The sequence below is a fragment of the Cyprinodon variegatus genome, unplaced genomic scaffold (assembly GCF_000732505.1).
Source record: "Cyprinodon variegatus isolate N-32 unplaced genomic scaffold, C_variegatus-1.0 Scaffold29, whole genome shotgun sequence".
Taxonomy (NCBI): domain Eukaryota; kingdom Metazoa; phylum Chordata; class Actinopteri; order Cyprinodontiformes; family Cyprinodontidae; genus Cyprinodon; species Cyprinodon variegatus.
In genome coordinates this window covers 1,757,445-1,784,042 of record NW_015150482.1, presented here as the reverse complement: position 1 = coordinate 1,784,042, position 26,598 = coordinate 1,757,445, and the positions used below count along the sequence as shown (strand labels likewise).

The window sequence follows — 26,598 nt, the reverse complement described above, 5'->3', positions numbered from 1 at the left end:
TGAAAATAGTCTCTGAACGAGAGAAAAAAAAAGCTTTTATTTCCCTCCAATGATCTGTAGCATCTGGGAGGGGCCTGAGTGTTGTGACAGTGGAGCCTCAGCTGGCTCTGCTCCTCCGTCTCTGTAGAAGGGGGAGCTTTCTTCTCGCTGACTGAGATGCGCGCGGCTCCGACGCAGCGGAGGTCGCGAGGCTTCTGGTGAATTACAATTGGCACGCGGAGCCACCATGAACCAAAGGCTTTTTCCCCCGGCGTGAAACCAATTCCCGCACGCTTTGCAAACTGTAGCATTTTTCCAGCATTCTGGTTCCGGTCTGAAATCTGGCGCAGGGATGTTTTTGCCCACCTGAGTTGTGCTAAAAGGAAAAAGACCTTGGAAGGCATCGGTCATGCTCTCTGGTAAGAGGAGCTTCAGCTCCAACATGTCTCTCTCATCCCTACTGGGCGTATCTTCAGCAGCTTTTATATTTTATATAAAATTATAAGAGCGACGTCAGCAGCTGTCACGCTGAATGAAACGCATATTCCGTTTTTGGTTTAAAGACGCACCTGTGATGTGTTATTACTAGAATGAATTAATCCTTATTGAGTCTTAATGCGGGATCTGTAAAGCCGGGCTTTAAGGGGGAACACATGCTGTTTGCTATGTCACGTCTGCGCATATCAATGCAAGGACTCTGTGGAATAAGGCCAAAGATGTTTTTCTTTTTTTAAATCTGGGTGCAGATGAGCGCTCTATTATGAAGGAAACTGGATTAATCAGGTGCTATAAAAGAGGAGCCCTACAAATGTGTGTCAGGCTTTGTGGGAATCCAACCTGTCCCTGATGTTTCTTTCTCAATCAGGATCCTGATCCAGCTGCTCTCACATGTTTCCACCTATGAGGACTGCCTGTTCTCATGCAGACGCTTTAAGCCCTGTTATTAACAGATTCCTGAACAAGGAGGCCTGCATGTGAAAAAGGCTAATCCAGGAGAAGTTGCTGTTGGTCAGCCAGAGGCTTCAGGGTCCCCTACTCACCCCCTGTGCTTTGTTATATCTGGGAAACGCCTCTTTGTTTTCAAGGTTCAAAGAATGTTTTAACCCAGGTGCTGCTGGTCCACTTGGATCTTGTTTGAAGACAAAAAATTGCTTTATCCATACCAGGAGTCTACAGCCATTCATATCCAAAGAGCCGTTTTGCCCCATATACTTTGACAACTTTTGTCATTTTGTTTACACACAGTGTTTACAAAACAACATTTCATGTTGTGCCACTTTCATAACAATACTTAAAGTGCAGCAGTGATCAAATGTAAACATTGTTTCGAGAAAAAGTAAAATGTGTTGGGGGAAAAAAAAGCATCGATGTGGAAATTCAGAGCAATAAAAATATATGCTGCAATTGTGCAGTGTTTTGGTGTTATCAGTGTGATGCAGACAGTCTGTGACACGATTCAGATCAGCTGTCTGATTGCAGTGGAAGAAGCTGTTTCCAAATCTGCTGGACCTGCATCGTATGCTGTAAAGCAGCAGGGAGAACAGTCCATGGTGGGGGTGTGAGGGGTCATTTATTATGTTACGGGCTTGGGACACGCAGCGCTGGCATGAAATGTCTTTTACGGAGGGAAGAGGAGCCCTGATGATCCTCTCTGCTGTTCTCGCAACTCTTCTCACCTTCTTCCAGTCTGAGGCGCTGCAGCCTCCACACCACACAGTGACACAGCTGGTCAGAACGCTCTCTGTGTTGCTTCTGTAGAGCAGGGGTGGGCAATTCCAGTTCCCGAGGGCCGGTATCCTGCAACTTTTAGATTCTTAGTCCAACACTACTGAATCAAATGGCTGAGTTGCTTTCTTAATATGTAGTCAGTTTCCCCAGAGTCCTCTCCATCATCTATTTACTTGATTCAGGTGTGTTGAACCAAAGGCACATCAAAAGTTGCACAATACTTGCCCTCGGGAAGTGGAATTGCCCTCCCCTGCTGTAGAGGGTTGTGAGGATGGGTGGGGGCAGGTGGGCTCTCCTCTTCCTCTGCAAGAAGTACAAATGCTTTATGCCCTTTTGACCAGTGAGGTGGTAAACAGGACTTTTTCCAAGAAACAACCTTTGTTTTTATTATCTCGTATAGAAAATTAGTTGCAATCTTAAACAATCAACATTTTTTTTATTTTTAGCTTTTAAAACAATTTTAAAACATATCATTTCCAAGCTAATTAAAAGATAAATGGCTCTTAAGAAATTTTTCTGGTTCTTTTAATTTAAATGCTTTTTCATCTTGTAAAAAACACTAAAGCTTTTTATACGGCTATTTATTATAGTACATTATTTAGCTCTTTGTATACATTTTTGCCATAATGATATGAAGAGCCGCTGGAGAGAGTCTAATAGAGTCACATGTTGCAGACCCCTGATCTATACCCTATGGTAAACGATCCAATTAATCAAATATCTCCATGTTTTTAAAGTGCTAACCCAAAACAGCTTATTAACCTAATGCTTTTAGAGGCTCAGCAAAATGTAAAGGTAAATTGTTTAAAAGTTATTTAAAGTCTTGGACACATCATCGTTTATTCAAATTAAATGGTCATAACATGCTGAAATGCTGGCTCATGTCACGTGACCACAATACTTTTCTGTGTTATGGCAGCCGGCAGAGAAAACCAACATGCATTTGTAGTAAATACAGTTTCCATTCTGAAACTTTTCTTCCTCCTTTGTTTCCCTGACTTTATTTTAAAAACCTCTTTGATTCTGATGATGGACTCTAGTCTTCTTCCCTTTAAGTTCCACATGGAAGAACGTTGTGCTCAGCTCAACCTGGACTGCTAGTCTGGCATAAAGTCAAACAATTCTACCAGCTGATTTTTTTCAGTGCTTTCATAAATATTATTTATCATTCTTTCTTTTTTGAACATTCTTTATTTAAGAATATAATAAATTCAACACATATACAAATGTATTTTCATGTATGCAACTACAGAGAACATCAAACCCAAAAGTAGTGGAGAAAAAAATAAAAAAATTAAATAAAATGCAATAAAATAAAATAAATTAATTAAAAAGGGATGGGGCTCAGCAAACATTTAAATCTGTTTCAGCAACTGACAGTTCTTAGAGTGGTCTTCATTAGCTCCCATAAACGGGAGGTGTATATGTACCATAAAAGAGGGGAAATACGAACAACAGGGGCTAATATCATTTTTTTTAGTAACATATGAGGCTCTTTATCTGTGTGGCCATCCAAAGTGGTCAATAACTGGGGCCCACACTTCCAAGAATATGTCCATTTTCACATGAAGTTTTGCTGTTATCTTCTCCATTTTATACACATTCTTAAACCTTTCTTGCCATTGTTGAAGGGTTGGGGGCAGAGGTTTAAGCCATGGCAGAGTTATCATTTTCCTTGCTACTAATAGCAGAATCAGTAGTAATTGGGCTTCCCTTTTCCAAATATTTTCTTTTGGGATCAAACCTAATATATAGTTCAGCGGGTTCAGTGGTAAAGTAAACTTAAGTATTTTTTTAATTTCTGTCTGGATCCCTTTCCAAAATGGAATCAATACTGGACAGTCCCAAAAAATGTAAGTGTGGTCCCCAATCTGATTACAGTTCCTCCAGCATAAATTTGAGACATTTCTGTCATATTTTAAGATACTAAAAGGAGTTTTAAAGAATCTCATTCTATTTATCATACTTGAAAACTCATTTTGTTAGTTTTATTGCTGCTATCTTTGTATATTCTACAACGGAGCGTTTTAGTAAAAATCTCATTCTTTTATGCCCTGGATCCAGCTCTTTTTAAATCTCACTGCACCTAAGCATTTGCACAGATTTAATATCCAACTAGGCGTGGAGGAACCAAGTCCCAGACCTTATCAAGCGATGCTCTTGTCAGCATCAGGATAACCTACTTTGTTTTTAAATCTCAAAACCGTAAAAAAAACAAAAAAAAAACAGAAAGTCTACTGTATGTGCGTGTAAGCAAAGCTTCTGACTGCAGGCTGCTTTCATAAATCTGACTGAAACAAAAGCCCTGAGCTGTTTCCAAAATCAACAAAGAGGATTACAGCCGGCATGGAGAGTAGAAACTCTCTTTAGGATACAAGCAGAAGTCCCTCCAGGTGTGTGGAGTAGAGGGGAAAATGTACTGGAATAATCCCCTTGGACTACAGAAGCACATTCCTTTCTTTATTGCTACCCCCACACCCCGTCATTGCAGATTCCAGGTGGATTGCAATCAGCACTTCTATGTTTTGCCCTTGGTCACAGCAAAGGTTAGTTGGGGCTTTTGAAGAGGAAACTGAGCTACTTTATTGGTCAGATCCCTCTTGAATTTGTGCATGTGAAGATAGTTTTGTAAAACGGTTTGGTGAGTTGCTCTGAGCTGGCATCAGCCTCAGCACAGCTCTGTGGTCCGAGTCACTCAGGTGGGGGTAGGTCTGTGTTAAATCCTCCACACTGAAAAAGATGCATCTGTGATCCAAGAGGGACAGAGCAAGGTTCAGAGGACAAAGGCAGGTAGTGCAGTCGCCCCATGCTGCTCAGATCTCTGATCTTTGTCATGGTTATTTCAAAGCTAAACACTTAAAGCTGGGATCCTCCCACTGGTCTAACTGGAGGGGTGAAATTGTCACCCTGACCAGGGTGAAAAGCCCAGGGTTACCATGTGTAAGTTGACAACAGCAGCAGCTGTGTAAACGCCAACAGTCAACATGAGGGTGGCAGCCTCACCTGTCCACAGCGAGCTGGAGGAGAGCTCCCAGCTGCTCAGACTGACACAGTGGGGGGAAAAAAAAAAACTTTTGTGATGACATATTAATTTCTAAGTGAATGTATTTGTTCAAGAATTAAGATATAATTTTTGTGTTTGAAAATGAAACTCCTGTTGTTTGCATCTGTGTGTTGCAGACAGCCCATGTTTACCTAACACACCTTCCTGAGTGCTCTCTGAACCGTCCCCTGAAGCAGTCCACATGTAAAGTCAACATGCGTTTGATGATGGCCTGATGTTCAGGCCTCTTCTATTGATGTTTAATGCAATCCTTTCTTTGATGCTGCTCTCTGAGACTCTTTATCTGATTCTCCACTGTCCCACCACCATCCCTCTGGAATCCTGCTTCCTTTGTACCTGCCCACATCTGCAAACCAGATGTTTGAACAGTTAACACCTGAGTGCAGTCGCTGATCCCCTTACGTGCCCCTCGCTCTAGACATAGCGATTAAAGGATCAAAACGGGTCGTCCTCTTTGCGCTATTATCTGCGTCGTTCGCCTCCTTTAGCCCTGGGCACACGCTGCTGCTTCACAGAAATACTCTGAGCCACAACCAAGCTATTATGCTTCCACATTGATGTGTGGCAAACACTGGATGTGTTGTTTAAAGTCAAGTTATCTCATCTGATACTTGTTACAAACACCAGACCCATACAGACTGAAGTAATTGGGTTACAGAAACCAGGGAAGTCAAGTCTGAATAAAACAAGCTTGTTTTGCTGTCAGATAATGTGTCTCACAGTTCAGGGTTTTAGATGCTTTAAGAGTGCAGCATGTTGCCCATTGCATATATACATTATTATGTCAGAAATAACAAAAAAAGGTGTTACTTTACAAAAACAACCTAATTGTATTGAATTTTGATTTAGAATGAAAATAGCACCTTCGTATGTACAGATATATCAAAATGTTGCTATTAAAATCTGCAAAGTGTGGCATTTGTTTGTATTCATCCCCTTTTATTCTGATGCCTCTACCACAAGATGTTCAAGAAGCATACTTGGCACCAAAAACTTTCTTTACTGTAAGCAAATTGAGTGATGTTTTGACAAACATTGGCAAAAGTTTGAAGCTGGTAAAGCCACACAAAATATATTCGATTAGTGGTTGGTTGTTTTTAAAATGTGGATAAACATGCACAATGTTTCTAAAGTAAAATTTGCCAAGAAATCAGCCAACATTGAATCATTAAGTTTATATTTTATATTTAAAGACACAGAAGCACAGCTGCTGGAGTGAAATGTTTGTTTTTGGTCAAGATGGTGGGAAGATGTCCATTAAGAAGGCACCAAATGTCTGAGCAAATGTTTTTGTTGCACAACAGAGTGATTCTTAAGAGGCATGGCAACCTTTTGGCTCCAGCGTTCAGCTGCCAGGGTGAATACCAAATGTCTGCGTAGTTTCTGGAGCTCCTGTCCATCCGTCAGAGAACATATGTGACGGCGTATTGTTCATTGCAGGTAAAAATCCCTGGCAGTCCATTAGATTAGCAGAGAAAATCTGATCATCATGGACTCCGCATTGTCTAAGAGGATTCATGTGATGAGCTTTTGTCTGAACGGCAGTCGTAAGTCTGCCACATGTTTTTGTGAAAGGCTCCCACTTGTCTGTCAATGGGAGGTCAGGCGTGTTGGGAGGCGGGGGTTTCGCACATACAGGAGCCAAACAGTAGTTAGTGGTTCACTACCAGGACGGAGGGAAACACAAACTTAAGCATTTCAAGTATGTTTCCACAGGAAGAGAGTTTTATTTTTCATTGTGTTTCAGTGAGGAAAACAGGACAGTCCATCCTCATTGATCATGTGCAAAGCTTTGAGGCAGCTAGTCTGATTAGCCAATAGATAAATGTTTCCTTTTCAAAGATGTGGTGCTGGCAGAAGCAGGCTAGGAATGGTAATTGTGATCCAACCCTTTAGAGCCTCTGTGTGGATTTGTGGGCTGAAGGGAGTGATTTTAAAATGTACTTCCCTGGCAAAGAGCCGGAAGAGGGACTGTTTATGGCAGCGAGCTGTGAACGACAATAAGGAAGAGGGTTTTGGCAGGAAAAGCTATCACTATTTTTGGGTATCAGGTCTCTGTTGGATACTGGAGATGACTCTTTGTTCACTCTGCACATATGCTACATGAAAACACCAAAGCCATACTTGCTGCACTTCAGTGAAAGCAAAAATCAAGTTTTTTGTTTTATGAGAAATCAGAAATGTTAGATTTAAATTCCACACTGGAACAGGCAAATCAGAATTCATTTATTTTCTGGTGTTGTGGTGTTGAATCTGTTTCTCTGATTCTTCTTATCATTTTCTGTTGGTAGCATTTAATTCAAGACATGTTTAAAATTTCTCCCTCTCACTTTCAGCGCATCCATTATTAATGTTACTCATTCTGTGCTCCATTTTTCTACAAATTAATTAGTTGCTGAAGCTAATTTTAGAGTAATTCTTTCAGAATGTCTTCTCTGTATGCTATAATCTGACTTCCTTAATGTTCTAGAAAATTGATTTAATCCATTTTACAACGGAGCTTTGTGTTCAGTTTACACATCCATTGAAATGTTTTTCAATGGATTTCATGAACCACTGTGGAGCATCATTTTTATACATTTAAAAAAATGTTTTACCATATAAAAAAACATTTGTTTGAACCCCCTTTAATCCTTTATAGGGCACTTGGTGAAATATTTTGTACTCAAATTCAGTCAACAGTGTTTTGGAGGACAGAACAAGATCTTATTACTTTTGTAACATTTATCCATCCATTCCATTTTCCAACACGTTTATCCCAAGCGGCGTCGCGAGGGGTGCTGGTGCCTGTCTACCTGCGAGAGGCGGGGTACACCCTGGACAGGTCGCCAGTCCATCGCAGGGCAACACAGAAAAAAAAAAAACAACCATTCACCCACACACTCACACCTAAGGAGAATTTAGAGAAGTCAATTAACCTAACAGTCATGTTTTTGGACTATGGGAGGAAGCTGGAGTACCCAGAGAAAAACCACTCATGCTCAGAGAGAGCATGCGAACTCTATGCAGAAAGACCCCAGGCTGGGATTCGAACCCGGAACCTAACATGTGTATATGGAACATTTATAAAATATATATTTTCACGGAAAAATCTAAGTTAATGTTGATACCAAAACAGCCACTTGACCTAATAAGGTAGAAAAACAATCCAAAGAGTGTTTCTATAAGAAACACTTGCATCAAAAAAGATAAAAAAATTTTTGTTTGTTTCAACATAACTGAAAACATGAATGATGGTACAAGAACTTAAATGTTTTATTTTTAACCAGGGCTTTTTAACTCATTTAATTAGCTTTTTAACTTGTTAACATATTTTATATTATTTACTTTTTAAAAACTTTATTTACAGAAGGTGATAAATCACACATAGAAGGCAACAAAAGATTACTTTTGTTATTCTATGAAGCAGTTACACTGGGCTGTAAGAAACAGGTAGCGCTTGCAGACCACAGCTGACCTCACAATTTTACCTTCTTTCCTGTGAAGTGGTGTTTATATATATTACCAAAAATTGTAACCTGGACAATAAAGGGTTAATGAAACAACCCTTGATAAAGTCCATTGCAAAAAACTGTGTTTTAAACCGTCATGGAGCACTGCCTTTGAATCCATCATCTAAAATGGAGAAAGGATTGCATCAATCTGCTAGAGATTGATTGGCTGATGCTGACTATCAGTCAAGCTCATCCCCAATGTGTTGCTGATCTTTTTCTTCCTGTTTTTAACGATAAAGTAAGATTTGATAACAAATCGAACAATACCATTGAAAACAAGGCTTGGCATCCATCAAGCAATGATGAAATGATAGACATATGCACATATTTTTTTATGTTAATGCAAGGGAGCGGGGCGGTAACGATAAAATTCAGTTTCCTATGTACATGTTCAACATTTTTGAAACTTGCTCAGTGCCTTTTGCCAATTACTCACTGCATCATTCACTAATGCATCGTATCTGAGACTTTTGCCAAAAAGCAGAAAGCGGCATTTTTTGAGACGAGTACTTCAACAATTTAATGCCATTGAAACAATTTTCATGAAAAACTCTTTTTCTGTGTGCCAAGCTGTTTGAATGGGTACTAGAACAGTTTTAACTTTGTAGGACTAGTAGTCTTTTACCCTAATTCAAAAGAGATTATGAGTTCCTTTGGCTTGGTGGCTGCTATGCTGCCCTCTCTATTACCCATCTTCTTCTCTTTCACTGCTCTGCTCTGTCTCATCTCCCTGTTCTTCTCTTCCTTGTATGGTGGAATTAAGCTAGTAGTGATGGAGCCTAGGCAGAAGTTCAATTGAAAAAACGGATTACTTACCCTTACCCGCCTCCAACACAAGCCAATCAGCTTTGAACCACACCTTCAGGAAAGACAATCAGCATCCAGAGCATCTTAAAAGGGTCTCTAAATCCACATCTCAGTTTGCTACCCAAAGCGCAGGCAGTGGTTGCGCTATGTCTGACTTTGATTCAGATGACCTCGATTCAACCCCACTCCACCATCAGAGTGTCATTCCTCCCAGACTCTTACTGTGTTCCCTGTCTCATCTCAACCGGTAAAAGACTGCCATGTTGAGCCTGGTTCTGCTAGAGGTTTCTTCCCTAAGGGTAGTTTTTCCTCTCCACTGTTGCTTCATGCTTGCTCATCATGGACAGGTTCATACAACCTGTGTTATCCATGCTGGACTTCCAGGTCCCCTAGTGAAGCACTAGTATCAGCTCACGCAGTCCTCTGGACCTCTCAATACAACAGTTATGGACTGACCAACTTCATCCATCTCCACTCAAACACCAATTTAAGGCCTGGAGGGAAACACCCCTGTTTTTTAAGTCCTCTTCATGCATATCAAATAAAAATTCAGCACTTATGTTTCCTGCTGAGGTCTGAGCGACAAACACTAAATTAATAGTGTCAATAAATTTTTTTATAATTGTCTTTTATTTCTGTGTTACTCTTTCAGATTGAAAAGCATATAGATAATTAGGAACATGCATGTTTTGTCATGTTTAGACAAAAGTCCATTCTATTAAGAGTATGGATGCTTCTGGAAAGCATTTAACATGGAGTCATCACATAACTTCCTTGATATATTTAATTTCTTTCTTCTGAGTGGAAGGTTTATATTCATCAGCTTAACAGCTGCTGCTTGTCCTGCCACTATTTTATTTGTTTCCTTATCCGGTTTTTCCTGACCTTGCATTTTACACACACCTTGCTCTTCTCCTTCCCTTTGCACATCTCTCCCGCTTTGGACCGGCAATCATAAAATGGATTGTATATAACAAGATTAATATATATAGTTGCGCTTGAAAGTTGACATACACCCTCTGTAAAGAAAAGACTAAATTCATAGCAGTAATTCAACTAAGAAAGTCCATTGATTATCAGTCATTTTTAACCATTTTTATGCACTAACCCTAAAACTAACCCTAAAACTAACCCTAAACCTAACCATTACCAATACATACCTCACCCTAACCATTTGACACCTTAGCCCTAAACCTAACCGTTAGCAAAATAGAATGTGAGGACTGGGAAAATGTCAATTTACAACAACTGGTCCTCAATTCGACGGTGTAATTGGAAAAATAGTCCTCACACTGAGGGCTAGACAGGTACACACACACATGTCTGGTTTCACTATTCTGATGGGGTCTTACCATTTACCTTCATTCATTTGTGGATGAGTTATAAAGCCTAACTTTAACCTTTACCCTAACAGGTACATACCTAAGCCTACACCTAACCAAAACTCAATTCACACCACCCTGATGAAAATCCCCATAAGAATGGCTGGTCCCCACAATGTGGCGGTTTAACAGAAAATTGTCCCCACCTTGTAGAAAAACAAGCACACACACACACACACACACACACACACACATTCTGAAAATAAATTAATCTCCCCACCTCCCCACCAGTATGTCAGATTTATTAAGAGATTTACATATTTATTTATCATGTTCTACTCTTATGTCAATTGTTTTTTTGTTTTACAAAAGCCAGTCTATCTCTGTCCATGGTAATGCTATCTGTAAACATCAGCACACACAGCAGGGTTTATAATTTTAATGGGTATCCAGTTAGCTTGTCATTATTTGCACCTTGGCTTTTATAATAATAATAATAATAATATAATAATTTAACTTTATTGATTTCACAATGGAGAAATTTTCCCCTGCATTTAACCCATCCGCTTGGGGAGCAATGGGCTGCCACCGTGGGGCGCCTGCGGAGCAGTGTGGGGTCTTGCTCAGAGACCCAGAGTGGCAGTCTGTGGGGAGTGGGGCTCAAACTCACAACCTCAGGAATCCAAGCACTATACCCTAACGACTTGACTGCCATTCTCCCATAAACACATGCATATGACAGTGCCTAGCTTCTTTATATTCCAGTTTAAACAGGGTAGTGGCACCTAACACATGTACCGTTAGCTAATTCCTGCCAATGCATAAAGAGTAACCCTAAGTTCAAGCGCAACAAACATGAGGTTTGGTAATCATGATAATGCATTGTTATAAGTTATAAGTTAAGCACCGTGCAGCATTTTCTGGTTAAAGCAAAATACGATCGTGGGTCAACCACTCATAAAGCAGAACATAGTTCTGCAGAGAGCGATCAGAATGCATCCCTGCCAGAGTTGGGAAAGATAGGATGATGGATATTATTTAAAGTTTTTGTTTTTGTTTTGTTTGATTTATTTCATTAGAAAAAAAAATGCATACACTAGGCTATAAAACCCCCAAAACAACTCAGTTTTTAAGGGTCCCTTGATTCAATTTAGAGGTGTTTCAACGCCCCCAAAAGTGAGTTAATCTATAATCAGTAGGCAGATTCCTTGCTTTTGTTTAATTAGCCGCTACTTGCATTTAAAATTAATATATCTACATCCACAAAGGTCTGAAAATGATGCGCTTTCAATGCTCTAAAATTTGAATTCATATTCCAGAGCACCAGCTGGTGAACTTCTTGTTTCACAGATAATATTCAGGTTTTTTTTTATTAAAAAAAACGAGATAGGAACATTAAAGGTCTGCTGTGACCTTTCTAACTTGTGATGAGGTGTTTATCTTAATGAGAGAAAAAAATGTGTAACAGACAAAATTTTGTGTTGACAAGTCAGTTATTTTTTGGTTGTTTTTTTTTTAAATATTGGTGATGGGGCTTATAAAACTGCAATCTGTGCAACCCTACTGCCTGCCTAAACAAACAGGCCAGGCAGTCAGGTCAGGTAAATTATTACTGGAGATATTGACTGCACAGATTAGAGTCTATATTAGTTGTTGTTTCCGGAAAGCTTTGCCTTTATTGGAAGAGTGTCAAGAGAAATAACATTGAAATGAGGATGCAAGAATTCTTTTCAGTTTGTCCCAAATATGTGGCAAAAGGTAGTGAGTTCAAATCAAATTTGCACTGTGGTTCATGCTTAGCAATATGTTTGGCAGAAAAACAAACACCTGCCCAAGCAAACCGTCATCACACTGAAACATCATGCTGTATTTTTTTAGCAGTGAAAGAGAAGCTGCTTAGAGCTGATAGGAGCAATGGTTTATATCAAAACAAGATTTAAATACTCTACTTTCATTCTTAATATATGTGTAAGCCAGATTCTCCAAAGTTATATAAAAAAGGAATTTTCTCGTACTTCAGTCTCACACCATGTTATTCTGCTCCATTACATTTTAAAGTTTTACAGAATGACACATTGCAAAGTGTTTGCATCTCCAGTGGGATGTAGTTGCATCTAAAGTTCCTGTGCACAGGGGATGTCTGTATCTTTTTTCCTCTGTGATTTGATAGACTTGCTTTTGAATTATATTTATTTTTACCTCCACAGATGCAGGGAGATGTGTTATATCGTTTTGAGCAGTATAATTTAGTCTTCTCTTTATCTCTTGTAGAACTTGACTTCAGCCACCTGAGCCGGGGTGCTGTGCCTCCTCTTTTCACTCCCATGATCAACACTTCGCCCATTTTTATCTACTGCTGATTTGGAAGAAAAATGCTCCTACCTCCAAACCTCAAGACCACAGATGGCTGCAAGGTCAGACAGAAGGAAAATATGGAAACTTTTCAGTATCGTCTTACATATCCTTCGGTCATAAATTAGCTCTTATCTGTTTTCATCAGGTAAGGGTGTGGCTTGGAGAGTGAGTTGTGTCCCCAGAAGTTACTTTGGATGGAGGTCAAAGGACATCTGATAACATCAATGGGTTTGGGGACTCCTGGTGAGTAGTAATGCCATCACGCTGTCTAAAACAAAACAAAGAACAATATACCATCATGTCTGGACAAGCTTGAAATGGCCTGAGAAATGCAGCGGCTTGTGCTTTTTTTTTTCTGACAAATTTCTCATGGGAACAGTCAGCTGAAAACACATCTGCTTTCTGATGACGCCTTTTGTTCACACAGTGGCGCAGCTGCCTGATGCTTTTATCAGAAAATTAGAAAACTGAGAACAAAACAGTGAGAAATTACTAAAAGAAAGAGATTTGATGGGAACAAGACTGGTATTTCGTTTCTAATTTTAGCTGCTCTACATGTAAATTTGAGTCTAATGCCCTAAATGTTAAGCTCCTGTTTTGTGTTATAGAAAGATGATTAACATGTGTTGCGGTCTGCAGATGTTCAAGGCTGCCAGGATGGCAAGCTCCAGGCCGAGAGGATTGCAGCTCTGCAGGAGAGAAAGCAGGCCCTAGAGGCTCTCCTTAATGCCAGAGTGGGGGAGCTTAAACAAGTGTGTTTGCAGGAAGCGGTAAGCAACTTTCATTTCAATTTTCAGACATTCAAAATGTAGGTCAGAATACAAAAAAATAAAGTCTACTCCATTTACATTTATGTGAAAAAATAGACACCTATCACAGCCTGGGAGTCTCACTAATTAACTTAGATAAAGAAATTTATAATCAGTTTTACCAAGATGCTTAAAAATGAAATGTATTAAAATATTACCAACAATTAAAACTGGATTAAAAGTATTTTACTGGAAAAATAAGTTAATAAACCTCCAGTTTACCGCCACTTATAATGACTGACATTCACATTGGCATCTAAGCTTAGATGCACAGGATTAAAATTGTCCTGTGTTAACAATATTAGTTTTGACCCGATACCATGTGTATTTACTCTTACTTATATCCATAAACGGCTTCTAATACTAAAGCATCAGATACTCCAACACCCAGTATTGGTCTGCACTAAAATACTCCAACCAGGTAAGTGGCAGTAATACACCACAAATTGAAGTCCAGCCACAAGAGGCAGGTTCAAAAGACTCGGCAAGCGACTCGTGTTAAAATCGCCTCAGCTCTGATCGCCATGCAGTGGGAACACTAGACAAAAGCCCAGCTAAATTACATGATGACTTTGAGCGCAACATACATACATATGTCCCAACATTGCACCGGCCGTGTGTTGAATTACAAGCCCAAGCAATTCTGCTTGTATTCGTTTGTATATCTGGCAAGATAGAGACATTTGTGCGCTCCTTATAATCCGCAGAGGAGATTAATTAACATTTAGTATTTTGAGGGTGGACATCAGAACGAATTAATAAAGAATACTGACTATCCCCATCCATGTTGCTCTCCATTATTTACTTTACAGATTTCCATAGCACTGTTGACATCAGCAACGCTCACTCAGCGTGATGCTGTCATCAGACACGCAGTGGTTTGGGGACAGTGGCCACGCGGCTTACCAGCAGGGGGTTAGACTCGGCCGGCTATACTGTCAATTGGGAAAAGAGCCAAAAGCGGATTGTTAGCTGGTTAACTCGGTTTAGAAAACCCAGGTTTCAGCATGAAAGGGGCTTTAGTGAATCTATATGTAAATAAATAATTTCTGCTGACGTTTAAAAGCCTCCAACTCCTGAGATTATGGCTTTATTATGAATTTTTTCTGAGTGTATTTGGAATGACAGATAGGTGTTCGTTGGGTGTCTATCTTTGGGCCCAGTTACTTAAAAAACTCCACCTGTTCAACCTGCTATCCATGTATAGTGATACGTCAAAAAGCTGCCATGTAGTTGCCTGCTTTTCTTAGTTCTTGCAGCATAGCTTTTTCCTTTACAACGCTGAGTTCAAATAATTTCCCTTCATCAATTGTGATCAGGTCATCCACAGCCAAAGACTAAGAGGATTGGTAAGGCATAGGAATGGTCAAAGTGTAAGGAAATATGAAAGTGTTTAAGTGATGTCTATATCTTACCACTTGCACTTGTTTAGTGTTCTGCACTGAGTTAATGCAGGTACACATTCTTGTGTACCTGCATAAACTCAGGGGAATATGTGTGTGTATGAGTATCAGTGAAACGGGGCGTCAGTTTGTTTACATGTTTAATTGTTTACATGTAGAAATGTTTGTTTGGGTATGTTTGAAAAGAGTTGCAGAAAGCAAGGAAGATTGTTTTTTTTTTTATTATTATTTTGACAAACACTTAAAAAAAAAAATATATAAAACAAAAAAAGGCAAAACAGTTTAGGATAAAAGTTGCCGCCTCTTTCCAGCTTTAAACTTCCCTCTATACTCCCTTCCCAAAAAAGGAAAACATCAATAGGATAATACTGCTACATACAAGGTATTGAGGGATTTCACCAGCTTGCTGCACACATTTGACCCTGATGAGGCTTTTCCATGCAGGTTTGGTCTCCCACAAACCACAGGGAAGGTAAAGCTTTATATCCCATGAGCAGCCGCATCAACTAGGCCAGTCTTTACTGATCACATCAACAACAGCTTCAAGTTCAGAAGGGAAGATAACAAGCTGTCTTTTCTGGACTGTCTGGTGCACATAGAGAGAGATGGAAGCTAAAACACAGGAGTCTATCGAAACCCCACACAAAGACCAGTATTATTGTTTTGAATCTCATCAACCGGAACACAAGCTGTCAGTTCTATGACCAGACGTGGAGTGCCTCAAGCCAAACTGGTCTCCACAAGGACATAAGCGAAGGACAATAAACACAAATGCATCCAGAGAGAACTTCAACCTATGGATAACATAACTGGGGCTTATTTATGATTCCAGTTTTTTTAAAGACTTGTGAACTGAAGGGGTAAAGAAGGGGATGAACATCATCCTTATCAGCGGGGAGTGGTGGCCTAGTGGTTAGGGTATTATGCTTGGATCCCAGAGGTTCTGAGTTTAAGCCCCACTGCCATGGACTGCCACTGTGGGTCCTTCACCCAGACCCTTAACCCCCACACTGCTCCCCGGGCACCGCACAATGGCAGCCCACTGCTGCCATTGTGCGGAATTTAACACTCTGACTACAGCCTTTTACTTCCAGACTTGTTTGGTACTAAAGAAGCCCTTTTGGTTTTCCCTGAGGGAAATGCCACACATCTTACATGAGGTCTCTAAGCTGTAGGAATCAGTTTGGTTCTGCAGCACCAGATGCATGATCTGAGGGCTCACAAGGCCTTTGACCTCTGTACCTTGAAAAGAGGAAGTGGTCTTCAATAGAGGATCATTTATTCTGTTTATTGCAGAGCTATAATGTGAATAGGACTATGGTTCACTCACCATCCAAGCATTGGATTGTGGGGCACGCCTAAAGACGTTCTATAACTCTGTTGTGGCATCAGCCATTTTTAACATATATCTACATATATAAGATAAAATAAGCTATTAACTTATATAATAATATGTAGCATATTGGACCTTTCAGACATGTAAAAAGGCAAAAATAAATGTCTTCTATAGGAGCTGACTGGGAAGCTGCCACATGCTTTCCCTCTGGAGGCTGGAGAGAAACCCCCGATGGTGCAGCGCAGAGCTGGCCTGGTGCCGAGCACCAAGTTAGAGGTAAGTCATCCCCTCGAATATCAATAGTGTTTACACATCAGCAGGAGAACAGCTGTGCTTGTGGTGTAACATAAACGGCTGTATTCTGTTTTCAGGATGACTCTGGCCAAAGAAAGCAGATGAAGGCAATCTTCACCGGCGCTCTATGCAGACACTCCGAAACAGACAGAAATGGCCTGAATAGCAAGAGGACAGTCCATAGGGGATGTCATACAGGTGCTCCTCCTGATTTCTGTTAAAAATAAATAAGTACCCTGCATATCCTTGAATCTTTTCACATTCTGTCATGTTAAAACTTAACTTTATTTTTGGGATTTTATGTGATCAATACATAATTGTGTATTATTATGAAGTAGAAAGATGCATTATATTCTAAGCTTTTTTTACTAATAAATCTGAATCTGTAGCCTTTCTATATACTGTATGTATTAAGCCCTATGGAGTCTATATAACTGTAAGTAGAACCACTTTAGCAGCAATTACAGCCAAAAGTCTTTGAGATATTTTAAAACTGCATTACATATGTAGAGAATAATATTTTTGTGAATTATTTTTGCAAAGTAGCTCAAGTTGAGTCAGATTGGCTATAGGGAGTCTATGAACTTCAAGTTCCAGGTCTTGCTATAAATCCTCTATTAAATTTTCTGTGTGGCCTTTGAATGAACCATTCAAGCACAACAAAATCTGTGCTCAATATCTGATCCCAGACTCAATTTCAATAACTGTGTGCAATGTTGTAATGGATGCAGTATTTGGCAGGATATAATATTTTAAGTCATGCATTCCTACTTTTTAATATCTAGAACATATTTGGACTCACAACCCAACATCCATGTTTTCCCAATAAAACACTGAAGATGAGATTTGTATGAAGCACATGCTAATAATCAATTCTCTCTAAATCAATCACTTATGTCTCTGCATAAATTGCACAGTAAATGGGTCCAACAGTTTTTCTTTAACTCCATAGAAGATTCCTAAAACAATGCAGACAAAAACTTTCCTTCTCCTTCATAGTTGAAAATAACGAGTTCTGAAAAGTGTTAATTCTGTATTTTTTCATTTTTAATGTTAGTACATTGGTGTGAATATAATTGCTAATTGCTGGATTTTTGTTGTCAGTGTATAGTTAATATTTTAGTTAAAATATCAAATTAGTTTGAACGGTTCACTTGAGAGAATCGCTGCTGTCACCTTCTGGTTTAAAGGGGAATTGCTTGTACCTCCACATAGTCACTACAATTCACTGGTTGATGGCCATAAGAAGCATGTCTGCACCCTTCATTCATTATGGATAAAAGATTGAATTTGGAACATTTGAGATATTTCTCCCCAGCCTCCTCTCTAACCTGCTTGCTGTGTCCTTCGTTCTTTATGAGGCAGTTTTTCCTCTAATGTCACTAGAAAACCGCTAAGGCCTTTACTAAAAACCAATGAGTTTGAAATGCACACAGTTTCCCTTCCACTTCTCAGTTATACATTTGCTTTGGTCCATCACAAAAATCACAGTAGTTGTTGAGTTTGTGGTTAAGTGGGAGGAAATTTATGGTAAGGAATTGTTTTGCAAGCTCTGTAGGAGGAGAAATAAATGCAAACCAGATGTTAGATTCTGCTAGAAAACCATTAATTTTGTTGCGCGTCTGGTAAACAACACCAATTAAAGGAAATCTGTCCTGATTTTTTTCTTTTAGAGGACACTGTGATGTCAGAAAGTACCAGCTCTATGTCAGATTCAACTTCACATGACAACGGTAAGTCCACGCTACATAAATGTTACTCTGCTTTATTGTATCAGAAATGTTTGGCAGTCATTGGTATGTATGCTGCAGTTCGTCATCATTTTTAGTTTTCGTTCTTCTCCACAGATTCTTCTCCCAGCGTAGCTGCTGATCAACGGGTGTCGTCTCAGGCTCGGCTCACTGTGGGCAGCCCTGACCACAGAATCAACAGGAAGCTGTCTCCTGTTGAGATTTACTATGAAATGAGAACACGTCGCAATTCAGTCACAAGCTCCATCAGGTAGTTATGTAATGTTGTCTTACCCTTGTCCTGCCTCCAGCCTAGCCACTCTGTCACCCACCTGTGTAGCACATTTAGATGTACAACAGATTCTCTATAATAAGGCTTATAGAAACCTTGTGTTGACTCTTTCAGTCCAACTCACTCTTTACCTAGAAGTGCTTCTAATGTTGAAGGTAGAAGTGTTCCAGCAACGCCCCTGTTGGCTCGAACTGCTCCAATCAGCGTTCATGTCAGGTATTCTATGACTCTTACAGCTTTTATCAGAGAGATTTATTTATTCAATCAGACTGTTACATGAAGAGCACTGGTTATACTGATGGTTGTAATGCAAAGGCAGCTTTGCAAAGTTTAAAAACGCATGAAAAGACTTGGAAGGAATACATCAGAAATGGTTGAATCGACTCAATTGCATTAAAATATAACAATTCTAAAGAACAAGGAAATGGAGAAAAAAAATACAAATGATAAAATATATAAAGAAACAAAAATTGTTAAACATAAAATAAAATATGCATTTTTTCTGATTGGGTGTCCCTTAAAGCATAAGAATGAGTATTTTAGAACTTAAGTATCATCTTGAAATGAAACCAAAAGTCAAAAAAATTTGTACACCATCATCATTTAACAAAGTATTGGCATATTTTCTCTGGAACTTCAGTTCAGCTTTTGTCCTGAGCATCAAGTTTTGATGGTTGGTAGACTTCTTTCATCATCCTTATCTTTTATGTTCTGCTCTACAGATCTTATTCAAGTTGGGACTCTGGCTGGGCTTCTCCAGCATGTTAAAATGATTACTTCCACAAAGAATAAACACATTGGTCTAATTGAAAGATTAAAGATTAAATCCCTTAAGTGTAGGAATATTTATAGCCTAGTTATAAATCTTAGATCGAAATAGATATTAATAAAAAATGATGTAAAGCAATAGGAAATATGACGAAATCCCAAATAATACAAAGTATAATATTATCGGATATATGTTCAGTTTAGAGCCAGGCTATCACTCAAATGTTCATTAAAAAAAACAAAACAAAAAAACACTCAGCTGCCCACTGGTCTTCAGGCAGTTTTCCATAATTTAGGACTTTAATGAGAAAACTGCGCCTAAAACATGAATTCTACTTGAGTTACCAATATAAAACCTTTTTGAGAAGTTCTCTAAATGACCTGTAAAATAAGATGAAACATTTTAAAGTTTGGCCCAATGCCCTCAGCAAAAAACAAAAACAAAGTGTTAAAATAATCAGTCAGCCAGTACTAAGTCTTTACAGTTGGTGTGATATCAGCTCAGTTTCTAGACATGGTCAGGATTTTTGCGGCTAGATTTTAAAGTAACTGCAATGGAGCCTGTTTTATGAGACCTGCAACACAGTACAATAACTATATCTATAAATGCTAAAAAACAAACAAACCTGTACCAATGTCTCTGTTGGACTGAGACAAAGAAGGAAACTTTGGTTGAATGTTCTTCAGATGATAAACTGCATTCTTCTCAACATGTTAAAGACAGTTGATAAAAGTCAGAAATTCCAATTTAATTAACAAAAATCTGATATCTAGGTTTGTTTTTTGTGTGTTTTCTATCTGAAGGGTTAACTGCCAGTGTTTTAATTTTATGATGTAAGTTTCTCTGAGGACCTGTGCAAAAAACAAGTATTTCAGTTTCATTTGAACTAATCAAAAAACACTGTTTCTGACACTCATAACTTTATATTTAAAGCCAAGTTAAAGGTGTAATGTAGCTATGAGAATTTATGCCTTTACCAAGACTTTTGGTCTGTGATATTCATGCAAAATAAGCAGCTCTACATAATTTTAATAGATGCTATGTGGGGATAATTAGTCTGATGCTCTTTTGGATGAGAAACCATACTTATCTACCCTTGCAAAGGTCTCTAAATCAGTTGCTCTTAGTGCTTTAACCATTTCGTTTATATTTGAGAGCACTATCTTATATGCAGGTAAATGAAGTTTTTATTGTTTTATGGTTATCCTTCCATGTTTTCAATAAAATTGCTAAACCTAAGATGCATCGTGATCTTTTAACAACTGACAATGTTGCCTTTAAAATTGACCATTATCAGTCAAAATAGGAACTGGAAGGTCAGACTTTTTAAAGATTGGCGATTAGCTAGAAGACTGCAATCAGTGCACCCCTACTTAAACCTCTAGCTGCTATCACTGGATCGATTCACCTTCCCCATTGAAATAACCTTTTCACGTTTTTGTATTTGTGTCTCTTATAGGTCAGATGTGTCTGGTAGTAATGGGTTAAAGCAGTGGTCTGGCAGCTTGGATGCACCGTATATTATCCCACTGGCACAGGAGGGCTCCTCTTCTGATCGCCGAAGCTGCCCCTACAGCTCCAGAGCAAGGCGCAGTAACAGTTCTGAGGCTCTCCTGGATAGATCTAGCCTACCAGATGATCCTGGACCCAGAAATGGTATGCCCCATAGAGGAGGACCATACAAGAGCTCAGAGACCCTGACTGATGGCAAATTGCGACAAATTCAGCTAGATAGCTCAGAGTGTCCAGGTGACAGCCCTATGGAGCAGGGTAAAATGCGTCTGTCAGTGGGTGGCAGAGGGGCCAGCGGAGGCTACAATGAACTACTGATGGACTATATCTGGGGTAAACAGCAGAGGATGCAGGTGCAACACCAGCTGTACCAGTCCACTGGCAGAATATGGCAGGACATGTCCTCTCCTCGGTCGTCCACTGCGGCTGTGCCTCCACATGCAAATGGATTTTCCCATTCCCAGGTTAACCTTCCCAGTGCTGCAAGTCCTTACAGCCCTATGGTCCTCAGAGGATCCCAGGCAGAGCTCCGTAGGGTCAAAGTTACCAGGACCAAATCTTGTGGGCCTTTTATTCCTTTACAGCAACATTCCCCAGATGGCATTTTGCTATCAGCGTATGAGTCCCCTCTTCCCACCACTGGCACCAACACATCCTCCATTCCCAATCTTCTCCCATATCAGACTGAGCTGTCTGGGCCCTCCTTTGGCCGTAGGCCGCCGCAGTTTTCTCTTCCTACTCCAGAAGATTCAACAAGAAGCCTACATAAAGCTCTTGCCCTGGAGGGACTTAGGGACTGGTACTTAAGGAATGCCTTTGGCTACCCTCCTACTGCCTCAAAGGGCCATGAAGCAGGCATCTCTCGGCTCTCGCACCCCCATCCTCTGGTGCACCAGGCCCAGTCGCTTCAAGGGGAACCAGCCAACCTCCAAAGGCCTCAAATACCCCAGTCAGCAAGTTTCCATGGTCACCCCCTTCATGGACGGTCAGTACACAAGTATTTCCATTTGATTGCATTGTTCTTGGTCATTTTAACATATTTATACAAAGTGCAGCACAATGTTTTCATAAACATCCCGTTTCTGAGAAATTGTTCTCACTTGACCTAGCTTTATTTAGGCTCAACTGATAACAGAAAGCAGAAATGTTCGTTCATTTTAGGGATGTCCCGATACAACACTGATTTTGGTCCAATTTCATCTAAAGAAAAAAAAATATTGGATTATATCGACCAGCATCTAAAATCGCTGTTTTAAGCACCCTGAGATTCAAGCATTCAGCTTGATCATTCAGTCTGCTCCTGCATTTTTATACAGCAGTGGTTGTTTTCCAATGTCTAACAGAGTAGTAGATGTTGTGCCACTGGGATAGGTGCTGTGTTGGCAGCATCTTTTGGTTTAAGTCAAGATGTTGCAGCTGAGTGTATAACTTGTTTGCTGTCTTGTAATTTATTTATTCAGTTATAAACAGATTTTTATACTTAAGTTTAAAGTTTGTCAACCAATTACTCAAATAGATAACACTTTTCAAAAACAGTGGTTATGAAAAATATCTCCTGATCAGGTCTTGTCAAACATTCTGTTTTTTCAAAGTCTAAACTTTATCACATGTTTTGGTGTGACTGGAGTCCCAAACTGTTAGGATAACTAAGTTAAAAGCTTCTCATCAATGACTTTTGTTTTTGCTAAATTCATTCAATTTAATTCAAAAACAGTTTTATGGATTCTAAATGAAAACAACATGTTGATATATCTCATATGGTTTTCTTTAACAAGTGGTTATAGATGCTGTTGGAACAATCTCCTGTAGTGGTATGTCTTACAGCGGGTCTGGAGAAGCCTCTGACTGAATTCACTCTGTTGTACGACAAGACGATGCTCAGGGTTGCCCTTTATTTTCTTCATTTTATGAAAGTTTATTTTTTATAAAATGATGTCCAGAGCTTCCAAAGTAGTTCCCTGAACAGGGCCCACCTTCTTTATCATATTGTGGAGCTTCTCTAAGTCCTTTGCTCTGATGCAGCTGTTACTGCAACAGATGATGGCTAAAGAAGTCAAACTCTGCACACACTTAAATAAAATGTGCAGCATCTTGATGCAAAAATGAAAGGACTAATGAGCTTGGGTTAGCAAGGATTTTTGTTTGTAGAGATGGTTGTTTTCTTCTATGGAATAGAGAACATTATTTTCTGAATCTTTTCTTTTTTTGTCATTCATATTAGTTTAGCTGTTTCTCAGCAGAAGTTTGTCCCATTACTCTTACTCTGCCCCTCATCCTGTTTCACACAACTAAGACCATTTATTGTGGGAACATTTTTAATGAGCACAAACTTCTGACTGAAAGTCTCCTGCCAACACACAGGCTCACAATATTGACGTCATTGATGCCTTTGTCATGGCACTTCTGGTCATAACTTTTAAGATCACAGAAAGAAACTGACAAAAATAAAGGAGCAGAGCACAGGCTCCAGGCTTTGTGCAGACGTTTGCCTCCACTTTGGTGACAAATTGCAACCATTGCAGCATTATGCCTGCACACTTACTACCATCTAAGTTTACTTGCTGATAATTTAGCATTACACTTATCACCTCTTTGTATCACAAACGTAAGATTTCTTCTTTCTTTTTAGCAAAAAGAGAGCCCACTGAGAATCCCTTTTTATCCCCAGGGCAGATCTGCGCTCCTTCCATGTTGAAAGTTGCCTCACTACTTCCTCGTCTTATTTTACCCTCAGTCAGACTCCAATTTGGCCCTTTTTGTTGCACTAGAAAATTTTTCGTTTTCTTTTTGTGTCCTGCTTGTGATAGTGTTTAGCAGCACTTGTTGTTGGTGTTTTGTGATCTATCTTTGAAAACAGTCGCCCGTTTTCTCTAATCAAAACACTCAATTGTGAACTAACTGGCCTTTAGGAGCCTAGGATAGCCAGTTTCACCAGTCTGGTCACTCCAATGACATGTATGGGAAAGGAAAAAATATTTAACATTTAAATGAGCACAATACTCCTTTAATGGTTAGTTGTTTGTGATCATGGATTTTGCTGTTAATGTCAGCAAGATGTATACATTTCTTTAAAAATTAAACTCTATGATCATGTTGTTTTTTACTTTTTTTATGTACTGATTGTATCTTTTTCTCTCTTCTGCTCCCTGACAGGTCAATGGAGTTTTCTCTCTTTCAGGAGACCCCAGATCCACAAAAGCAAGAGACTACTCCAAAGGAAGCGAGTGCAGATCCGGGGACCCTGGTCTGAAGCAGAAGGATGCACTCAGCCTGAAAACCAGACCTGATGCAACGTATCAGTAGAAACGCTGTAGCCTCATCTTGACTTGATAAAGTTGAAAGTGGATACAAATTGACCTCATTAACAAAGCAAAACACAGCAACCTCATCAGACAGAAACTGAAGTGTAGCTGTACAGTTAAAAAAAAAGAAAAAAAAAGAAAAACTTTGAAGAGTCTCTTGTTTTCTGTCTGATTCCAGCAGTATAACTTCTAACCCAGTGTTTCTGTATGAATGTGCACTGGTGCTGACTTGTTAAACGTCTAATAACAAATACATCTGGTCCTATTAACCCTGAAAATTCTCCTAAGATATACTTTTTTACAGAATATATACATCTCTAAATAACTATTTTGTATATTCTGATATAAAAAGCTATATTAGAGGGTAATTTATCTCTTCTCAAAGGTGATCAACAGTTATCTCATTCCATAGTAACATGACATTTCTTTTCTAATCTTGTAAAATGTAAAGATATCCGTCATTGTTCATGTACCATTAATTCCCTGGCATTTTTAAAAACAATATTTCTGAAAGTTAAACGAGCAGTGAAATAAAGTGACATGCTGTTCAGACAGATGTGCAAAGATGTTTACAAATGCTGCCTTGCAAAAGTATTCACCGAAGATGTACTTTTTCACTTTTTGTCACATTAAAACTAAAAATATTAGTTATAAGATTTTATTTGGCTGACCAAAACGAAGTGGTGCAAAGGTTTGAATATGAAAGAAAAGAATGGAGATTTTTTTAAACTAAAAAAGGAGGTGTACATTAATATGCCTTCTTCCTTATTCTGTCCCAAACTTGTTGCAACATGCTGCCTTTTTAATGCCATCAAATCAGTGCAAATGGGACTCATCTGTATTTAATAAACTCTCAGTAGTTCTGTAAACGCCTTAATAGTGGTGTGGGGATACATTTCTTTAGTGTAGCAGAAGATGGGCTGAGTTGAGGGGAAACGTGTGATGCATTAGAGGCATCAAAAATCCCTAACTGTTATTACTTTAACTTACAGCAGGATGGTGACTCTCATAGCGCTACGATGAGATGTTACATCAAAACATATTGTGTTGAACTGGCCCAATTGCAGCTCTATGGAAAGACTTGCATCTGTTACTGTCAAACAAATCCACCACCTCCTTACTTTTATCCAGATTTGAACTGTGAAATAAAAAAAAAAAGGTTATGCACTACTTTGAGATGGTCAGTCACATTAAAATCCTTGTGTGAATACCCACATTGGAGCTTGTGAAAAAGTCAGGGGTTTCAATACTTTACATGCAGTGTAAAATGATTGGAATAATAAAACTTAGTGTTCTGGTGATAAGGCAGTAGTGCCAAAATGTAGCTCACACTGGTAGAAAACCTGTGCACCAACAGTTATGTGAAAAATCTAGTGTATTTAAGGTGAACACATTGATGATGTCGACCAAGTAGTTAATAGACTGATGTCATGTTGTGATTGTCTTATATCTAGATTCAGATAAGTGCTGAAGTAAATATAAGCATTCTCTGTTTAGACCTCAACAGACTAAACCATGATGGCTGAAATGAGACGAATACATAAAACATCCAGCTGGATTTGAGTGTCATACAGAGCACTTTATAAACATCTTAAGCCTTAATTCCCAATGAAATAGTTACCAGGAGAGATGGCAGGTTGTCTTTGGGTTCTAACAGGGTTTATGAGGCACCTGTCAAATCATCCGTCTGAATGATGGTACTGATGAGTTTCACACTGAGATTTTATCCCCCAACGAATCATTTAACTCTATAATATGAAACAACTCCACCGCGCCTTCCATCCCAAGTGACCATTGCCGGTTGTCTGTGTGAGCTGGGCTGCTGAAGGTGTGAGCAGGTCTCATGCCATTAAGTCTGTTTTAAGTAGAAGTAGTACTAATCTGTGTTTGTAGAAACTTTAATTCATGTACCCAGTTAATTATCATTAATTTCCTTTTACATTTTCTACTATTCATTTTGTGATCAGACTTAGTAGCATTTAGAAAAGCCACGAGGCATAAAAAATGTATCGTAACATACATTTTTTTTTTTTTCATTTAAACCATTTGACAGTTTATATACTTGAAGCATTTCCATTGTGGAACTAATTTGAATGTGATTAATTGTGTGATTCTATTTTTACACTGAGTTACAATATGTAGCACGCTGTGGGATGTCATATGTTCTGCTGTCTAATATGTTTCTGTTTCCAGCCTCACAGATCTCCTCTCAGCTCATTAAAACCTGAAATCAAAGACCAAACTGCTGTGCACTGGGGGTCAGAAAGGTATTTTTCATATTATGTACTCTGTAAATAGAAAATAAATGCTATGAACTTAGCCCTAAAGCAAATGTATTCAAGCTATATTATATTTATGAGCCTATAACATTTTGTAGCCATCTACTGTAGCTCCCGGTGCAG

The 26,598-nt window shown here is 39.1% G+C and overlaps 1 protein-coding gene across 2 annotated transcripts; it reads left to right on the top strand.

The window, feature by feature from the left end:
* Nucleotides 1–130: 130 nt before the first annotated feature.
* Nucleotides 131–25,342, top strand: LOC107100456 (coiled-coil domain-containing protein 120-like). 2 transcript variants are annotated; one of them, XM_015398951.1, is made up of 11 exons: nucleotides 131–398; nucleotides 12,666–12,808; nucleotides 12,895–12,992; nucleotides 13,389–13,519; nucleotides 16,472–16,573; nucleotides 16,669–16,789; nucleotides 18,265–18,324; nucleotides 18,439–18,592; nucleotides 18,728–18,829; nucleotides 20,842–21,879; nucleotides 24,048–25,342. In XM_015398951.1, exons 3-11 carry the CDS (start codon nucleotides 12,944–12,946, stop codon nucleotides 24,142–24,144), a joined length of 1,854 nt encoding a protein of 617 aa, XP_015254437.1. In that variant the 5' UTR covers nucleotides 131–398; nucleotides 12,666–12,808; nucleotides 12,895–12,943; the 3' UTR covers nucleotides 24,145–25,342. The 2 variants fall into 2 exon arrangements, with proteins under 2 accessions (XP_015254437.1, XP_015254447.1); XM_015398961.1 differs by lacking the exon at nucleotides 18,728–18,829.
* The last annotated feature ends 1,256 nt before the right edge of the window (nucleotides 25,343–26,598 follow it).